The 17877-nt window shown below is 61.7% G+C and overlaps 2 protein-coding genes across 2 annotated transcripts; one reads left to right on the forward strand and one right to left on the reverse strand.

Moving 5' to 3' along the window:
- Positions 1 to 1744: 1744 nt before the first annotated feature.
- BESB_063380 (uncharacterized protein) lies at positions 1745 to 10335 on the reverse strand (the record flags this gene model as incomplete). The annotated part of the gene is made up of 6 exons (XM_029364752.1): positions 1745 to 4401; positions 4877 to 5170; positions 5516 to 5636; positions 6027 to 6432; positions 6768 to 8439; positions 8511 to 10335. 6 exons carry the CDS (start codon positions 10333 to 10335, stop codon positions 1745 to 1747), a joined length of 6975 nt encoding a protein of 2324 aa, XP_029219460.1.
- Positions 10336 to 14235: 3900 nt separating this feature from the next.
- BESB_063390 (uncharacterized protein) lies at positions 14236 to 16787 on the forward strand (the record flags this gene model as incomplete). Its single annotated transcript, XM_029364753.1, has 4 exons — positions 14236 to 14556; positions 14807 to 15022; positions 15521 to 16029; positions 16328 to 16787. 4 exons carry the CDS (start codon positions 14236 to 14238, stop codon positions 16785 to 16787), a joined length of 1506 nt encoding a protein of 501 aa, XP_029219461.1.
- Positions 16788 to 17877: the final 1090 nt, after the last annotated feature.

The raw sequence follows: 17877 nt of genomic DNA on the forward strand, positions 1-17877 counted from the left end.
GCCACTTTACAAACAGAGAAATAACTGTACGGAAGTCCAGTGTGTCGCAAAGCTGGTAGCATATTGTAGACATGCTGGTGGCCTTCAGTGCCCCCCAGGAGCGTGTGTAAAGAGATGCGTTTCATTATCAGGGTCCCAGTCAATCGCTTGCGTCGGCGCGAGGGCAGCCTTGAGGCCAGCGGGTGAATTTCCTTTCCTAAGGGCATCCCGCGCTATAAGTTTCGACGGGTCCGCGCTGATCGAGCTAATAGGGGCGCGTTCTTTTATGTGGGTACGGTGACATGCAGCACATGCGTTCCCCTCGAAGCTCCGCAGTTTGAATGGAGCCGCCTATTATCGGGACCCAGCAGAATCAATGAAAAAGATATTTATCCGGCGAAGGGGTGGTGCAGGGCAGTTGTAATGAACTTTTATACCACAGCTTAAGGCAACGTTGCTCCCGGCCGGGGTACTGAATTAGCCTCGACTCTACAATGAAGCACAGTTCTTTTATTGTTACCTCCTTCCCAACAGCTTCTGGTGTTACTGAAGTCACGATTTCATCATTAGCAGCACACCCTAACTGCATTTATTTCGTTTGGAACCAGCACATAGGCGCTGAAATGCGGCACGTGGGCCAGCACTAAGCAGCTGCTCGCAGGGTACCATGTGCACAGCAATGAACGCCCCGGTTTCCACAAGAATCCGGACTTGCTCAGCTCGAACGGAGATGGTAGCAGACTTGATTGCAACTGCATCGTCGGCCGCAGGTTGCTCACACTATCCTGACATAGACGCTGCTTTCGCCCCGGCACCGTGTCTGAAGTTAGCCCGTATTTTAACACCCGATGTGCACGGGGTACGATACTGTGCTTCTAAATTTGGATACTGGGAAGAGTCTGTGACAAGCCTGCGCGTCTCACCCAGATCAACGCTATGATAACCGCTCAGGGCAGTCGCAGTGGACAGAGTCCCACTCAGTTACTTCCGTCGTACCAATCTCCCCGCGAAGCGGCGGCCGCTTATACTAACTCTTGAGTGCTCTGCCTGTGCGTGCGTGCCCTTGAAGCATATTCCAAGGAAATGAAAAAAAAAGGTTAAAAAGGTGCACATCGTAGTATCAGCAGTTGAGCACTCGAGTATCGTGCATAAACTCCAATGTAGCCGAACTCTTGATGGCACCCAGTGCGCACAACTTCTTCACAGCCGCCTCAAAGAGGGGAAGCTCGACGCTCCGGCCGCGCTGGACGAAAGCACAGGCAGGCGTTTTGGAACCCCTTGCACAGACAGGCGTGCGCTTGGCGGCTAGAGTAAAGCAGTAAATTCTGATCCCGGTTTCGAATTACCGCCCTGCTCATCATCCCACATCGGTCGGTGTCTCAAGTGACTCCACGCAGCCGCTACCTCCAGCCTTTTACCGCTCGTTGGAAATACCTCTCTCGGGGCACCAGGCATAGTCCCGTCCACCCGCCTCACCCACAGCACCCGCACAGCAATGCGCTCCTTGTTATTCTCGCTCGCCACGGGTCCTCAGGCTACGGCAGCGCGTCTCGGCCTACCGCGCCATGCAGGCTTCAACCGCACTCTTCTGCGCTGCGAGGGACGGGGAGAAACGGGTCTCTACCGACGTAGGTCGTGTGTTTTGGCGCCGAACATTCGGCCTCGCCACCGACGCTTCGTGGAAATCACCGTTTCGGCAGCCAGGGCTGCAGGTGTCCCCACACGGATCCTCTGCGTGCTACATGGGGACCCCAGACCCGTTCTGTCAGGCTATACCGTTCTGCGGAAGCTGCTGCAGCTGCTGTTGCAGCACCTGTCTCGGCTGCTCGAGAGTCTGGAGGTTAGGGTGTGTTGGCTGACTCTGCGCAGAGAGCTGCGCGAACGCCGGCGGATGCGGCTGCTGCACGGCCGGCGGCCATGGCTGGGACAGGGAAATCGGCGGATATCCGGCGTGGGCCGCCGCGACTGGGACCTGCGTCTCAGCCATGTCTCGTCCTGCCGGCGGCGCTCCAGCTTTGGGAAGTTGGGAGAAATGCAGCAGGTCATGAGCCTGGCCGTGGTCGACGTGCTCACTCGCCTCGCTGCCGTGTGGCTGGCGGAGCTCGTGCACACGCGAGGGCGCTCCAAAAGCCTGAAAACTGGAACTTGCCGGATCTGCCAGCTTGCCTGCTCCGCAATCGCCTTGGGTTTTCGCCCCTCCTTGTGAAGACGGCCCCGCGGCGCCGGAGGGTGATGTCGCGCCCTGGGTTTGACCGCTTCTGCTGCCTCCAGCATACGCCACCAGGCCCGCTGAGGCTCCGACGAGGGCGCGAGGCACCTGCGTAGGTCCCGTTGCAGCAAAGGCGTTCTTCACGCTCGTGCCCCATTGAGGGTTGCCTGCAGAGTGCGCGGTCCCGGATTCCTGAGAATGCGTCGCCTCTCCCGACACGCCGGGGGGGCACGCTGTGGGCTCAAGCGCAGCCCCCTGACTGCACGCGCCGGCCGTGTGAAGCACTGGCGCGAAACTCGATGAGCTAGGCCTCTCGCGGGGCACCTCCGCGCCGTCTGGGTTCGACAGGAAAACTCCGATTTGTTCGTTCCGTCTTTCGTTCGTGGCAAAGGCGTGCGCGTGCCCAGCGAACCTCTCCCCTGCGTGGAGTGTCTGCGGCGCCGGCGCACTCTCTCCCTGCGTCGGCCGATTCGTTCCAGCCTCGACGGATCCGGGCGCGTCAGGGCCGCTGGCAGCGCAGGGGACGGTAGTTGCACCTCCCTCACCGCTTGTGGGCGCCGCTTCCCTCGCCGCTGTTTGGCGTGCTTGGAGAGCGGTTCCCTCAGTCCTCCGGCCCCCATCCGGCGTCTCCTTCGCCTGCGTGTCTGTCGGCGCACGGCTCGTGGCCTCGCCGTACGCCTGTGTCGGCCGGGACGCCACCGGCACAGAGGGACACGCGCGTTGGCGACCCACAGCGTCTGCGCCGGGCTCGGAACGGCTCGCTCCTGCATGCAGGGGCACGGAAGACGCGGCGTCGTCGGCGCTGGTTGGGCCTGAGGCGGCCGCCGAAGCCGACGGCAGGGGCTGTGGGGACGGGATCGACGGGGAATTGGAGGGCAGGGGCTGAACTGAGCTTGCTGGCGCTTCGAGAGGAGAGCTCTGGCCGTCAGCGGAGCTCGGCTGCGGTCGGTCCTGCTCTCCTCTCTGGGGTCTTTCTGCATCGCTTCGACAGGACTCACGCAGTATGGTTAAGTTCGAGTGTGCTTTCTCGTTTTCCTTCTTCCTCTGCGCTTTGTTTTCGCGCTCCCGCTGCCCGGCCTGGGTCGCGCGTTCGTCCTCGATGCCCATGGCGCTGCGCTCACTGGCTTCCTGCGCACGCTGCACGGCCCTTTCTTCCCGTTTTTTCAACTCGACCTCGCGCAGCTCTCGAAGACGCCGAGCGTCCTCTGTTCGCCGTCGCTCTCTGCTAGCCAGCTTCTCGCTGAGGCGCCTCAGGCGCGCCTGGATCTTCATTTGTTCCTTTGAATCTTCCTCGCTGATAATGTGCCCCAGGTGTTGTCTCGTGCGCTCCAGGCGATCCCACTGCCGCCTCCTCTCCTCTCGAAGCCACTCCAATTCAGCTTCCTCCGCCTCTGTCAGAGAAACCAGCCGCACGCCGGCGATCTCGTGGTTCGCCCTGAGCGGCCCGCGTCCGCTCTCCTCCTCGCGGCGGGTGCTGTCGCCAGAAGCAGGCCTCGCGCCTCCGGCGGACGTCCGCTCGAGTTGGAAGAGACGCAGGTTTCGAAACTCAGTCTCGCGTTTCTTCTGATCTCTCAGCGCCCCCCGGAGCCACACAGCGAGCTGTTCCTCGTCCAGGTCCGGCGGCGCACGCCAAGGCAGTGCGGCGCGCTGCTCCTGGAAGGCCTCAGGCAGCGTCTGTGGAGGCGAAAAGGATGGAAGTGGCGAGGAGGCGGGCGCGGTCGCGCCTGCGAGGCGCCACGGGTCTCCGGAGCCGGACGGAGGCCGCGCCGAAATCGGAGCTGCGGAGGCGCCCGGAGTTGAGATGGTCGACGGCGGAAACGAAAGCCCTGGAAAGATATCAATGGCAGACGCCTGGTCGCCCGGACTCGAATATAAAACGGAGTAAGGGTCCCCAGGTCCGAAGGGAAATGCGCAGAGCGCATCATCCGCCTCTTCGTCTTCAGACTCCGACGACCACAGATACATGTCTTCTGCCTCTTGCAATAGTCGAGCGTCTTCTTCTCTCTTGGACTCGGCCGCAATGCGCGCGCACGCCGAGGGAGAAGAGGGACTGCATTTCGGAGCGGAGGACCGCCGGAAGGCATCCGAGGCGCCCGCCGCAGCCGCAGGAAAAGCCGAACAAGCCGCTGCCCCCTGGGCACCTGAGGTTCTTCGCGAGGGCGAGGAAGCAGGAGAAGGAGCGTGCGAGCTGTCCGCAGAGGGAGTTGCGCGACCTGAGCGACATAGAACGACGCAGAGGATACATGCAATCACATTCGCGGCTCAGCCCACAGACTCCGCCGCAACACGTATCTATCAATCTGTCTATAGATATATAGATAAATATACATACGGATCTTCGCCAACAACAATAGCTACACGTCTAATGCAAGACGCTGACGACCGCACCAACTTAAAGCGACCTGTGTGACCGCTCCAGGCACACGGTCGCGAGCAATATGCTACAAACAGGTCGCCACGTGTTTGTAGAACGTAGTTTCGCCTCGGAAGCCGCGAAGACCGGGAGCACCCAACAGTCACTGAAAAACGCCACGGTCAGTGTCCGCCGGCGCACGCAGTGGCGCCTCGACGTTCTCCGCTTTGATTGTATTCGCCCCTCGGCAACTGTGAGGACAAGACAGTCGGCGCCGTGGACGGAGTCGACTCCCGGCAGGATGTAGCCGAAGCCACTCGAAGGGGCTGCCTGACCTGAAGCGGCTCCCCGGGGGAGAGCCTCCAATGGCAGCGAGGCCTCGCTGTTCGCCAAGCGAAAGAAAACGTCGAGCCTCTCTGCTCCGCGCTCGGCTTGCAGCCACGCGCGCTCGCTAGGACAGGAGCCGGTGCCTCCCTTCGAGCCGCAGGCGAACGAAGAAAAGTGCGGAGGCTGCGTTGGCGACAACGAGGAACGAGACAAGAGCGGACTCGGGGCGGCGAGGCCCGCCCAAACTGCTGACGGCGGAAGGTCTAGCATCGCTTTCCTCAAAGCCTCCAGAGTCGCGCTCCCTAAGCGCGCGAACAGGAAAAAAAATCGCCTAAAACAGAGTCTCTCGCCCAGAACCCCGAAAGAAAGGCAACGCCTGCCGGCACCGCGGCGCGGCGCGCAGGTCCCGCAGCAAGCATATACTCTTCGAAACGCGTCCATCACACGCAGGAATCAGGGCGCATGCAAGCCGCGAACTCAAAAGATGCATGCATGCTCGCTTAGAGATACGGGTGCGCCCACGCGCCTGCGGCCCATTCGGTGAGCGCCAAGAGGCTGCGGAGTAGCCGCGCGCACGTGGAGTAAAAAAGACCCCACACAGAACCAGCAAAACGCACCACCACACAAGCCTGCTAACCCTCACTTACGGCTGTCGGTCAAACCGTTGGGAGGCGCGTCCGGCGCCGCGGCAATCGTGCGAGGCAGCGCGTCGAGGAGTTGCATCTCTTTGACGCACTGAAAGAGACTCCGCGCGGAGGCGCAGAGATGCTGCACGATGCAGACAAGGCACTCCGCAAAACAGGATTCTTCCGTGTGAAGAAGTACGCCACAGAAGCACGTCCATCAGGCACGCCGCTCATCTATTTGAAAGCAATACGCATGCATGGACAGGAAGCTACACGATTTACGCACTGGTCCGCGATGAACGTGAAACCAGGCCTCAAGCAGCGCATTCTCATTTGATCTGCCTTTCCGAAGGCGAACAAATCGACACCGATAGAACACGCAGGGCTTCTCTAAGTGCGCCGCACCGTCACGTATTCCTGTACGCGCACATTTGGCCAAATACTTGAACATGTATACATAGTTCCCTATATATGTATGCACGGAGCGAGTGTGTCTCCCGCCGCAGGTTTAGGGTTTAGGGTCCCTCCTTACCTCTGTGACTTTTAGTCTGCGTTCTCTGGAGAGTACCGGCAGCTCGAGTTCACGCACGCGTCGCTGCTCAGCAGCGGACAGCCGAGGCAGCGTGTAGAGCATGTCTTCCGGCGGCAATGCAGCCCTGTGTGCAGCAGCGTTGAAGTCGATGCCCTCGCCAGTTCTGTGTCTCTTGCGCGGCGACGCGCTGCTGTCGCCGTCGCCCGAGCTCTCCACGTCTCGCTTGCTGCCACCGCGTCGCGCGTCGTGGCTGCCTCGTCGCCCCAGACTGCCGCTATCCTCCCCCGACGTCTGTCGCGAGAGCTCGGGTGCGCGGTCCACGCCGCCCTCGAGAGCAGCTGAACCCGAAGGCGAGTGCGCGCCCGACGTAGACGCTGCGCGCCGCGGCGACGTGAGGCCTGACCGCCTGAGGAGATCGCAAGCGAGAGGGACGCTCGGGGCACTGACGCGCGGCGAATGGGGTCCCTGGACGCTCCAGCGGGACGCGACCGACGAATGAAAACAAACGCGGCTGACACGCCGTTGGCCGCATGCAGATCAGCCACAAGACGCTACAGAGAACAGGCAACCGACACGCCACCAGCACGCCGACAATCGGTCCACCAGCGCCTGCAAGGAGGCGACTCTCCCTGAGGCTGGCTGGTATCTTCCTCGTCTCACTCAAACAGAACGACTGGACTGCGTAGCGTGCCGCCCCCGTCTCCTCGCTGCGCTGCGCTGTGTCTGCAGATGCGGACTCACCTGTCGGCGCTCGCCCCGTCGTCGGCCGCGCTTCCCCCGCCGTGAACCGCTCCTCCTGAGTGGCTCATCTGTTCAGGCGGAGAGACAGGCATGTGGCGCTGCCCCGTGGCCGCCTCCAACTGGGGCGCCAAATGCGCCCGCACCTTCTCGCGCAGAAGCTTTTTCTTCGCTACACACGCAGGAGCCGAGCTGGCAACCACAAACCAGCCGTCGCCGTTCGGGTTGTCGTCGAGGAAAAGAGGCACCTTGGCGATCTCCAAGTCGTCTGCCAACAGAGCCTTCAGGCCCTCCGCGTCTTCCAGCTCCTCGGAAGACGGCGAAGACAGACGCGGCGCGCGAGAAGGCGTCGCGTCTGCAGAGGTGGAGGAGGGCGAGCCTGAGCGCGAGGCGGCGCGCGTCGTCTTCCCATCTTGTTCGAGGACGGTTTTCGACCCCTCTAGGGGGGGAAACAACGCAGACAAGATCCGAAGTCGGTCCGGATCCTTCTCCCGTTCAGGCTTGGTGGTTTCGGCCTCGCCCCCTTTGCCCTCCTCTGGCTTCCGCTGGGCGCTGGCCGCGGCCTCGGGGGCTCCACGGCCCTTGTCCGCCTGCTCTCCCTGCCCTGCCACCCCAGCGCCCTCCGCTTCCTTCGGCGACTTGCTGGTCTCCTTCGCCTTGGCCTCGGCGTCGACCACGGGCGTCTTGGCTGCGCCGCCGCAGGGCGCCTCTCGATGCGACTCCTGAGACGCAGCGCTGCTCCCCGAAACTGTCGCTAGAGCCCTGGCGCTGGCCGCCTTTCGCGACCCGCCCAAGCCGCCAGCAGCTGGCGAGTCGGCGGACTGCTGGCTGCGCGCGCGCGGCGACGGGGCCGCGTTTGCGCGCCCGAGCGACGAGACTTTCAAAGAGGCACAAGGCGAGAGGCCCGAAGACGTCGCGGCCGCCAGGGAAGAATACCCTGCTGCTGCGGCAGCGGCGGCCTCTGCCACGACAGCCGCTGCCCGGGAGGCGGCGTCGTTCGGCGGCGCTTGGGCTCCAAGCCCGCGCCCGAACAGCGGCGCGCCGCCCACGCCCAGGGGCCCTCCCGCGCCGCCCGCCGCCGTGAGCAGCGGGCCCAGGGCCGTCACAGCCGACGACGGTGAAGGCAGACGGGATGGAACGATCCCTGGAACTGTGGAGCCGGTAGGCGACGCCCGCCCCGAGAGGTGAGCGAGACGGCTGGCGGCTGCTGTGAGCACCGCGGCTGAGGACTGCCCCCCGCCCGCAGAGTTCGACCGCGAGCGCGCGCGGCCGCCAGTCGAGGCCCCTGACCGCGGCTGGGCGCGGTGCGTAGGCGTTCCTGGCGGGGAGGGCGTCGCCGACAGGACGACCTGGGGAGAAGAGCATTTGCTGCGACTGAGCAGGCCCTTCAAGCCGTGTGGAGTGTTCGCCGCCGGAGAAGGTCTCGCGGCGGCAGCCGACCCGCCGGCGGCTGCTCCCGTTTCCTTCTTCGCTGCCGCAGGCGCGTCAGCGGCGCCTGCGGAGCGACGCGCGCCCTGACAGCGCAGCGTCTGCCCAGGCCCGCCTGCGGCGAGGGGAGAGGCCAGCGCAGAGGGCACAGCGGCTGCGCCAGCCATCCCGCCCTGTGGTCCCGCCTCGAGCGGGGAAGCGCTGGGTTTGGGCGCGACCCCGACAGCAGACCCGGCCCCCGCCGCGGCTGGAGACAGGCAGCGCGAGGCCAGGAGGACGGCCTGTGCCCCCCCGCGGGGGCAGCAGCCCCCGGGGCACGCCGCTGTGCAGCTGCTGCAGCAGCCGCAGCAGACGCGGGCGCGAGCGGGCCCGGCGCGACGGCGTTCGCGACGGGCTGGCCTGTCGGCGGCAGGAGTTTCCTCTTCGCGGCGACCACCGGCGAGGCCGCGGGAGCTGGCGGCGCCGCGGGTGTCGGGACGGCTTGACGGCCTGCAGGCGAAGCTGCCAGGGCGGCTGTCGCGGCGGAAGGAGCCACAAAGCCGGGCGTATCGGGGAGGGGCGACGGGGAGTTTGCCGCAGCGCCAGGCGCTGGCAGCTCCGTAGGGAATCGCGGCGGAGCTGTGGAGGCAGCGGCAGACACGGCGACGCTAGTCAGCGACGCGGAGACGAGTTTGGAGCCGTCCTTCCCGGGCATCCGCGGCGGCGGGGCTGTGGCGCTGGCGGCCTGCGCAGACGAAGGAGCCGTCCGCCCTGCGACGCCCCCCTCGTCGTACGCGCCACTCACGCCTCGGTTTGAGGCCGGCAGGGCCAGGGGGGCCGCGCCTGCGTGGCGCGGGTTTGGCGGCACCGAGGGAGCCTTCACAGAGGACGGAGGAAGCCCCCAGTGCGCTGGCAAAGGCGAGGCCAACTGCGACGTGGGATGAGAAGGGGCTGCGCTTCGCGGCGCAGCGACCCCGGCGGCAAGGGCCTCCGATGCACGCGCATCGGCCGGCAGGAGCGACGCAGACGTGACCATCGCCTGAGGAAGCGACGACGAACTGATTGGCTGACCGACACCGGAGTTCGTGGCAAGCGCCGCCGATGTGCGAAGCGGCCCTGACGGGGCGCCTCCGGAGGCGCCTGGCGCTGGTGTCTGCAGAGCGAGAGATCGCTTCCCTCGGCTCCCGGCGCCTCCTCCCTCGACTGCAGGCCCCGCGGGTCCCCCGGCGACGGTGCGGGCTTGGGAGGAAGAGGCGGGGGGAGCACTCACTGGGGGACCAGCGAAAGGGCTCAGCGATGGAGTCGCCACAGGCAACGCAGCCGCATGTGAAAGGCGCTGCAAGGCGGGCAGTTGGTGAGTGTCTCGGCCGTCGGGCAGCCCCGTTCCTGCGGCGTGCACAAGGCCAGCCCCGCTGAGGAGGGCGGGGCACGCGGCGCCCCCGCCGGCAGTGCCTGCGGCGGCGACAGCAGTGCCTGCGGCGTTGTCCGCCGCGCCTTCGACACTGTGCGGAGACTGCGGCTGACTCAGGAGCCGCAGGACATTCTGTTGGACTGGAGTGCCCCGGGGAGTGTGCGCCAGAAAGAAAGCCGCTGCCTGCTCGAGAAGGTGTGGGCTTCCCTGGCTGGGAAGCAGTTGGCCAGGGCAGAGGAACGCAGAACGGGGGTCCGCCTGGTCGGACTGCAGACCCCGCTGCGGATCTGACTCTCCGGCAAGACTTGCGGGCCCTGGGGGGCGCCGCAAGTCTTGCTGGAGAGCGCCGTAGCTGTTTTCCGCGCACTTGGGGGACACCGAGGCCTGCGTTAACTGCGTTGGCGCCACAGATGACCGTTCAGATGTCGGTGACCTCAGGCTGAAAGGCGGAACTGGACCTTGGGTTGCTGCATGCTGCTGAAAGCACGACAAATTTATGCGCGACGCGTCGGCTGCTGGGTTGACCCCTGGGAGAGCGGCCGCTGCGCAGGGAAGCGGAGCGCCTCGGAGGGGTCCGGCGCCATGGTGAAAAAAACTTGCAGAAGAAAGCGGCGCCGCTTGCGTTTTCTGGCGGGCTGAGTGCGAGAGAGCCTCGTCGTCACATACCGCGGGAGAAGAAGGAAGGCTCTCAGGAAGAGTGAGAGGGGCCTGCTCGCCTTGACCGGAAAGAAGGCACGACAGCGGGTCCGCCATAGCTCATGCAACGAACTCCTCAGCGATCACGAGTGTGGGCTTACAAGCGCAGCCCAAGAAAGGCGGAAATGAGCCGCCCAAAAACGCCAGGCCACGCCGTCAAGCGCGGGACGAACTCAGTGGGAAAAACATCGAAAAGGAGGAGTGTGCCTGCTTGGTGCGCGGCAGCGGAAAGAAGCGAAATGAAGCTAGAAAATCTCACATTCCCGCAGGCAAGCCCATGCGACCCACCTTCGGGTTTGCGGAGCCGCTAGTTGCAAAAGGAATAGGCATGAAGAGGGGGAGAGGGGCCTTAAAGATCAGAGACACTGTCCGCAGAAGAAACAAGCATTGTCGGAGCACCTCCCGGTGCCTATCATTTGACGCTTGGTTTCCTGCACATTGCAACTCACCTTTCAAGTACGGAAAGAAAAAATACAGGATAGCGGATCGCATGGTCAGCCATGCATTCACGTACTTCACGAAAGAGCATGCATGTTGATTCTTTTCCCGGTTTTTGCCGTCGTCGTATCAGCGTCCGCGGCCAGAATCAAGATGACTGACGCTGTACGTACGCACACCCAGGTGTCTTGAGGCGTTCATGCATCGAAATAAAATCTGGATTCTCACGGTTTCATTATCTGCGCGTCCGAGCGGGCGCCAAGCCCAGGTTGCGTATCTGCTCGCGACTTCTACCTGGAGAGCGTGCCGCGATCCGCCTGAGATCTGCGGTGGCGCAACGGGCAGCACGCGATAGTAGGCGGAGCTCATGAAAATCTGCCGCGCCCAGATTCAAGCTCGCCAAGTATGAACTGGGCGATTGAGCCACAGGGAAGGCTCCCCAAATGGGAGAAGGACAGCATCTTTAGAAAGTGCAGATAGGCTTGGCTTCAAAGACCTGTTCCGAATCTCAGAAACTCGTCGTCAGAATCGATTGCGAAGGGTATGTGCCCATGTGGGGGGGTGCCACTGCAGTGTTGCCCTTCTTCGATTTGCCGCGCATCAGATCATCTTCCTGCCACGGAATGAACCGGGAGATAGACGCGGAATGATTGAACCCAAGTCTACACGTCCAGCAGGCGCCAGACATAAGGCAACACTTTCACCGTGAGGTTTATGGTGACGAGGCGCCTCTGGTTCGAAGCCCCGCTTGCGAGACATAGTCGCTGCATGACGTTAGCATGATCTAAAGCCCCCACTACATTCCTGACTGGACTCCTGCAAATTTCGTCTTGTTTGGAAACGCGAGAGCTCGCGGGACGCTTACGGCAGTTGTGCTTCTGCGGTTTTGCACGGGGAACTAAGAAAAACAGAGTTTCAAGAATGCTCTGTAAGGCTGCTCACCTGTATGATTGTGAGGCAAGCTGGAAGAGGCGGGGCCTGCTTGCTCAGAAGATTTACATGACCGAAAATCGACGTGAACTTGTCCCCACGTCAGAGAGGATTTCGCTTCAAATACTGTCATCGGCTGGAACCGGTGTGAGGCGTCATCGTGCCCGACGGGCTTTCGGAACGATGAAGGCCTCAGATTCTGTGTGTTGACGACGTTCTAAAGGGCACCCTCCAGAAGCCGGTTTCTTTCCTCTCTAATCAAGAAGATGGAACAATGGTGAGAAGTTGCCATCCACCCTGAGTGAAGCACATGGCGCTGTCGCGCTTTCGTTACAAAATTTTTCTCAGCGGCTGTCTGCCTACGAAGACTGTTAGTGCCACGAAAACTCTGCGAATCTTTCACCTGCAGTGCCGAGTTGCCACGGCCACCTTCGCCCCGCCTCTGTCCAGTAATGGTGCAAAGCCTCTACCCCCTGCAGAGAGTATTTCCGCAGACTTTGACGGCCGAGTAGGCTAGTACCGAGCCCAGCGGTTCCTCTGCGCAGTCATCCAAAATTCGTACAGCCATCCAGAAGGTAAGGAAGCGTCTTCAACTCAGCCTATAGCAGGGCGGTGGCTGGTCGTGGTGGCCTGGCTCGCCTCTGACAGGTGCGGTGATGCGAACTCCACCAGACGCAAGTTGTCCACGAGATCTCACGCCTTCGGCCTCCATATCCCGGCAGTGTTAAGACGATTGTTTCCCCCCGGTGGGTGGGCTAAGCTGCCGTACTGGCTTGTACGTGTAGCGATTGTGCCCGGCTTTCCGGGTAGCCGGTATGAAAATACCGTTGACGTTTGTTCGCAAGAGCAGCTATCACCAGCGGTCACTGCTTCCACTACAGGAAATCCACTGTACCACGCATTTGTCCCATGATGTGCGAGTGCAAGCTGAAGTATCGCGTTCGTGAGCCGCGCAGGTGTTTTTTGCGTTGCAGCACGTGCCTCCTCACATCTTGCACTGGGCAGTTCTGGCTTCGTTTGCTTTTCTCCCCTCAGGACAGTGGGTTGATGGCTTCGCGGCGATCCTCGTCGTGTATCCTACATTAAAGTGAATGTGCACTACTTTCTCATCGGTCCCTGAAGTAGTTGTTGCATCACTCTCCAGGTACACGATTGCAAAGTGAGAGACGCCGCCACGTGAAGACACTCCGCGCCGGATGCTTCCATTTCTCAGCCGCGCGTCGGCGCTGGCTGTATACGCTACCCGCTGCCGCCCTCTGCGCTTTGAATTCAGACAGCAGCTATCCCTTGCGCAACTTTAGCGGGGCAAGTGGGGGCCTCCCCTGTTTTTTTCATAAAGAAGGAAACTCGGGGAAAAGGAACAGGTTCGGGAGGCTGTTGGTTTGTTTATTGGAAAAAGCCGGAGGGAACTCTGGGCACATCACGCCTCCCTCTCTGCTCCTCGGCGTCCTCGATTTCCTCGCCTTTTCGGCTACCGTTTTTCCGTGTTCTTCGCGCGTTGTAGAGAGGGTTCCTTGTGAACCTGTCTTTGGCAGTGTGGCGACTGCCAAGTGCTGGACAAGTCCGTGGAGTAGGCCGCTTTTAGAGTTTCCAGAGGTTTCGCGTCTTCCACTTTCCCTGGCCATATTTCGATTCGTCACGCCCGAGGTACCGACCTCTGGCATTGGTGTGGGTATTCCTTGTCGAACCGTCCAAGCGATGCGGCGCCGCCCATCGGCCTCGCGAACGGCTTGGCTTGCCGAAATGCGTTTGCAGAGCTCCGCTGTGTCACTTCTGTGATTTGCGGGTTACCGGCCCCGCTTCCGCGTGTGTTTGCACTCTTCCGTCGATGATTCCAGATTGGTTTTAGTGTTCCGACCGTGCCACTATCTCCTCGCCCCGGTGCGGGTCGTCGTCAAGGCCCGCGGGCAACAATGCACAGGCGAGGCAGGGAGCGTCGTTTCTTCTACATTTGAGAGAGCTTTCGGTCGCTGTTTTTCGTTTTCAACCCGCGCATCGCGAAGGAAGCCGTTCGCACTCCGCCATTTAGGCCGGATTCCGCAGAGGATGTGCCTGTCTGCCGCAGTGTCGCCTCCATGCGGTCTGACGCCTGTAGGCCTTCTGGCCCCGTTACCCCTTTTCGGGGGCGCCGGCGCGTCTCGCTTTGGCTGGGCCTTCTGGGAGGCGGCCTGATTTCGTGTCTTGTCTGCGGAAAGAATGCGTTCTCCGCGGAAGCCAAGGTGCGCGCATGCGTTGAGGCGAGTCGAGGGAGAGCGCCGCGGAGCCAGGGCACAGCCTGGAAGGGGCGAGTCAGCGACGTGTTGATGCGTAGTAAATGGAAAGGCGCCACAGCGGCTCGGAAGGGATCGATGGGTCGCTACACACTACAAACACGCATGCCTCGACGTCTGCTGAAGAGAGCCCGTGCCCGCCTCCAGCGCCCGTTTGGCGCTCGCCTGTCAGCCTCCGTTTAACTGTCTGTAGACCAGTGTGGTTTTCTGTATTTCTCATAACCGAAGTCCTCTTCAGTATTAGGAACTATCGTGTGTCCGGTCGACTTGAGTTCATTCGGTATGAGTTTGGATTTCACTTCTTGCCCCTCGGCTGCAGATGACGCTCGTCCCGGACTTTGATATCTCCACGATCAAAGTCTCCGAGCCAGACGACCTCCATCACCTTGTCAGCAGCGCGGTGAGAAGGACTTACACGTACCGCGCCGAACGCTCGCGGCCCGCGAAACCGTCGGGGGGCGGAGGTGCGCCGGACAAGCTGTCCCAGGGCGCCACCAAGAGCGGAGTCTGCGCGATCCTCTTTTTCGTCCCTGGAAAGCGCCTGACATCCCCGGCGTTCGCAGGCGAGAAAGATCCCGCCTTTTGGGACTGGGCGTGGCCGTGGAGATATCACAAAATGGGCTTTGAATACCAAGATCAAGTAAGTCGGGACGGGTGCATCCGATTCTCCGTCACCCGGTGCCGCGACTCACGCCATGTCGCAGTCTCTGAAGTTCGGGGCGCTTCGCGGCCGAGAGCGAGCGTCTTTTGCGTGGTACCGACCGCGAGTCTGCTTGGCGTGGCGCAGGCTCTTGTGCTGTTCGGAGAAGCCGCCTGCGTCTTTTGCTGGGGCCCCGCGCTCCTGTCCCCACACCGACCTCTCGTCGGCTTGTGCTGTTTCGGCGTTGCAGGTGGAGAAAGTCGTCGTGTCCGCTCTGCATGTGAATGCGTCGAACGAGTCCCTCCGCGAAGACGCCGTCGACGTGGGAGAGCAGATGATGGGCGTCCTCGATCGCGCCATCTCAGACTACAGCTGCGACACGTACAGAATCTACATCCACGCGACGGCCTATGGCGGCCTCATCGTGCGATCTCTGATGACGATGGACGACAGAGTCTGGACAGAGGTGAGCACGCAGTGTGTAATTGCGTGAAGCGCACATTCGTTATATCTGAACAGTAGACTCTGATCAGGTAGCGGAGCAAGCAGAGCATGCACCTGGGAGTGGACCCTTCACTTAGCTGCTTTCGCTATCTTAAGCAGTCCACTGGGGTGGGGACGCAGTGCACGCGCAGGCACCGCGGCCGCTCGAGAGAGAGAGAGGCCTCTATCAGCCGTGGACCTCGCGCCGTGTGGCTGATTCCGTCTACCAAGGCGGGTTGCGCAGGCCGTTTGGACAGTCCCAGCCAGCTGACATGGGCAGGGGGGTTGGTGGAAGAGAGAGGGAGGCAGGGGAGGGGCGCCTCGGCGATGCAGCGCGTATGTGTGCCTTGGGCAGGGGGTGTTTGTCTCCGAGTCAGCAGGGAGTCGTCCTTCGTTGTGGTGTGCCTCTCGGACGGGCTCCGCGTGCGCTCATCGCGCTCCTCATGTGTCTTCGCTTTGTGGCGCTGCTTTTTGTGCGCAGAATCACCTCGCAGACGATGTCGCCCGGTTCCTGCTGGATTTTCATCGGACGCTGAACTCGAGTCTCTTTGTCCTCGAGTCGACGGTTTTCGTGGGCGTGCCGCACTCCGGGCCCCGCCGCACGCTGGGTCTGAAGTCGCGCGTTTTGTCGCTTTTCAGCAGGTGGTTCTTGAAAGCCGCTTCGTACGTCGTGGATGGCCTTTCCGATGCGCTTCTCGAGTTTATGCATGAAGACGCCGAGCGCGTCTTCTGTCAGCTCGCGGCGGCGGAGGCGCAGCAAAATTACGAATTCGACCCCGTCGTGGGGTCGTCGCGCGGCTCGCTGCTAAGAAGATTCGGAGTCGTCGCCACGTACGGCCTGTTGAACGGGGACGCCATTGCGGCCGCCCGCAGCAGCCTCGGAATCTTCAACGACTTCAGCGAATCCAAAGCTGCTCTCCTCGTCAGAGCGACCCCCGCCCTGCAGAATCGGCCGTTGAGACTGTCTCTGGAGGACGCTCCGCTGAACAAGTAAGCGCACTGCGTAGTCGCGGAACACTCAGAAATGGACCGTAGGGCGGTCTCGAGGACGCTTTCGGCTACGCAGCCCGTGCAGAAAGGTTCGCATGCAACGCGATCGCGGCCCCCGGGAGCTCATTGCAGTTTAGTACACAACCCCACATGCAACCTACGCATCGGTCGCGCTCCTGTAGGGACTTCACGGTCTGTCGGGCTCGGTCTCTGCAGGGGTCCACCCAAATGCGAGTGAGGAAGGAATCAGAGCCAGCCTGGTGCATGTTCGGCGCTCTCTGCATGTGCGGCTGTTCAGGCTCTTACGAGAAAGTCCGGAGGATCCACTGATTCGCCGTCTGTTGACCTCGAAGGACATCTGTCAGACCACAACCACGCCGGCGGAAACCTATGCCCTGACTTTGCAGCTCCTTCAAATCACTGGGCGCGCGACCGCCAAGAGTGCAGCAGAGTACCCAGCGCGTGCGACTCTTGCAGAAGAGCTTCATCGCGTGAATAAAGAGTCGTCTGGCGTCGATCGGTATGTGGTGCTTCTCTCGCAAGAGGGAGCCGAGTCGACGCAGGTCTCCTCCAAGGGGAACATGCAGGCTTTGTTCCCCGAGTTCCTTCGTGCAAAACCGGCTTTCCAGGAGCCCGACTGGCTGTTGGGAAAACAGCACGCGCTGCTGTCACATGTTGTGCATAACGTCCTTTTCCTTCCTTTGAACGACAGCAGCCCCGTGGATCGTTGGTGGTGGCAGGCGCCAACTGCCCAGTAGACTGCGCAGTGGGCTTGTGTGCTGAAGCGCGGCGCGTGAGCAGCCGTATGAGTCGTGATGGCGAACTCACCCAGCACACCGGGTGCGGCATCGGCCGCATAGCTGACGGGGATGCGCACTGTTTTAAGATTCAGACGTCTGAAGAAAGCAGCATGACCTGGGTTTTGCGTGCTTGGTTCTGGGAGCCCCCTGTGGGGTAGCGTGCTACTGCCCTAAAGTAGTGCGATGAATGTCCGTGGCAAGCGGTGCATGCGCCGTTGTCAGGCTTGCCACGCAAGTCGCCATCTTCCAACAAAATTGATTTGTAGCCCCTTTATTTAATTTGAAATGCCGAGCTGCTCGCCCTCAGCCTAGCTGAGCGAGATCCCTACGTTCCGCAGCAAACAGGATTGATGGCGGACGGTATGAGGTGGACGCATCTGTCGGCCGTGCTGTGTCCCGGTTATTTTTTGAGTCTCAGCATATTTGTGTCTACCTTTGAACGCTTCGTGAGAGCCATCCAAATCCTTGTCTTTTGCTTAAAACAGTTTGTTTTAGTCGTGTTTCAGGCACAGCGGCATGCGAAGTTCGCGGTAGCGAATCCCCTTGGACGGGAAAAAAGGTGGCTCCGGGCTTTCCATCTGCCGGAAGGTTCAGCGGCGTCGCTCGTTCGTGTGAACCCCTAGTGTCGATGTAGAAAAGCGAAACGCACAACGTGGGGTCACTATGCTAAAGACTTGCTTGCACGCGATGCAAACATACACACAGAGCAGCGTAGTGCAGACGGCGTTGTGGATTTGTTGAATGCCTCCACGTGCGCGAGTATCATCCTGCGGAACGTGTAGGCGAGCACTTGTTTGTAGACACGTTTGGAGACGACTGGAGCAGTGATCAGGAACGAAGAGGTCTTTAAATCCCGTACGGAAACTGTTTGACGAAGAGTTCCTGCGCTCACGCGGTCGTCCCGCCCAGGGGCTACGGGAGGTCTCCCGATCCCCCTCTATTGCGCAGTTGCCTGTCGGTGTCGCGGCTCGGTGCTGAGAGCAGTTTTCTGGAGTAGCCGCGAGCAGAGCCTGCGCCAGCAGCCACGCCCTCAGGGTATGCTGAGAGC

The sequence above is a fragment of the Besnoitia besnoiti genome, chromosome V (genome assembly GCF_002563875.1).
Source record: "Besnoitia besnoiti strain Bb-Ger1 chromosome V, whole genome shotgun sequence".
NCBI lineage: Eukaryota > Apicomplexa > Conoidasida > Eucoccidiorida > Sarcocystidae > Besnoitia > Besnoitia besnoiti.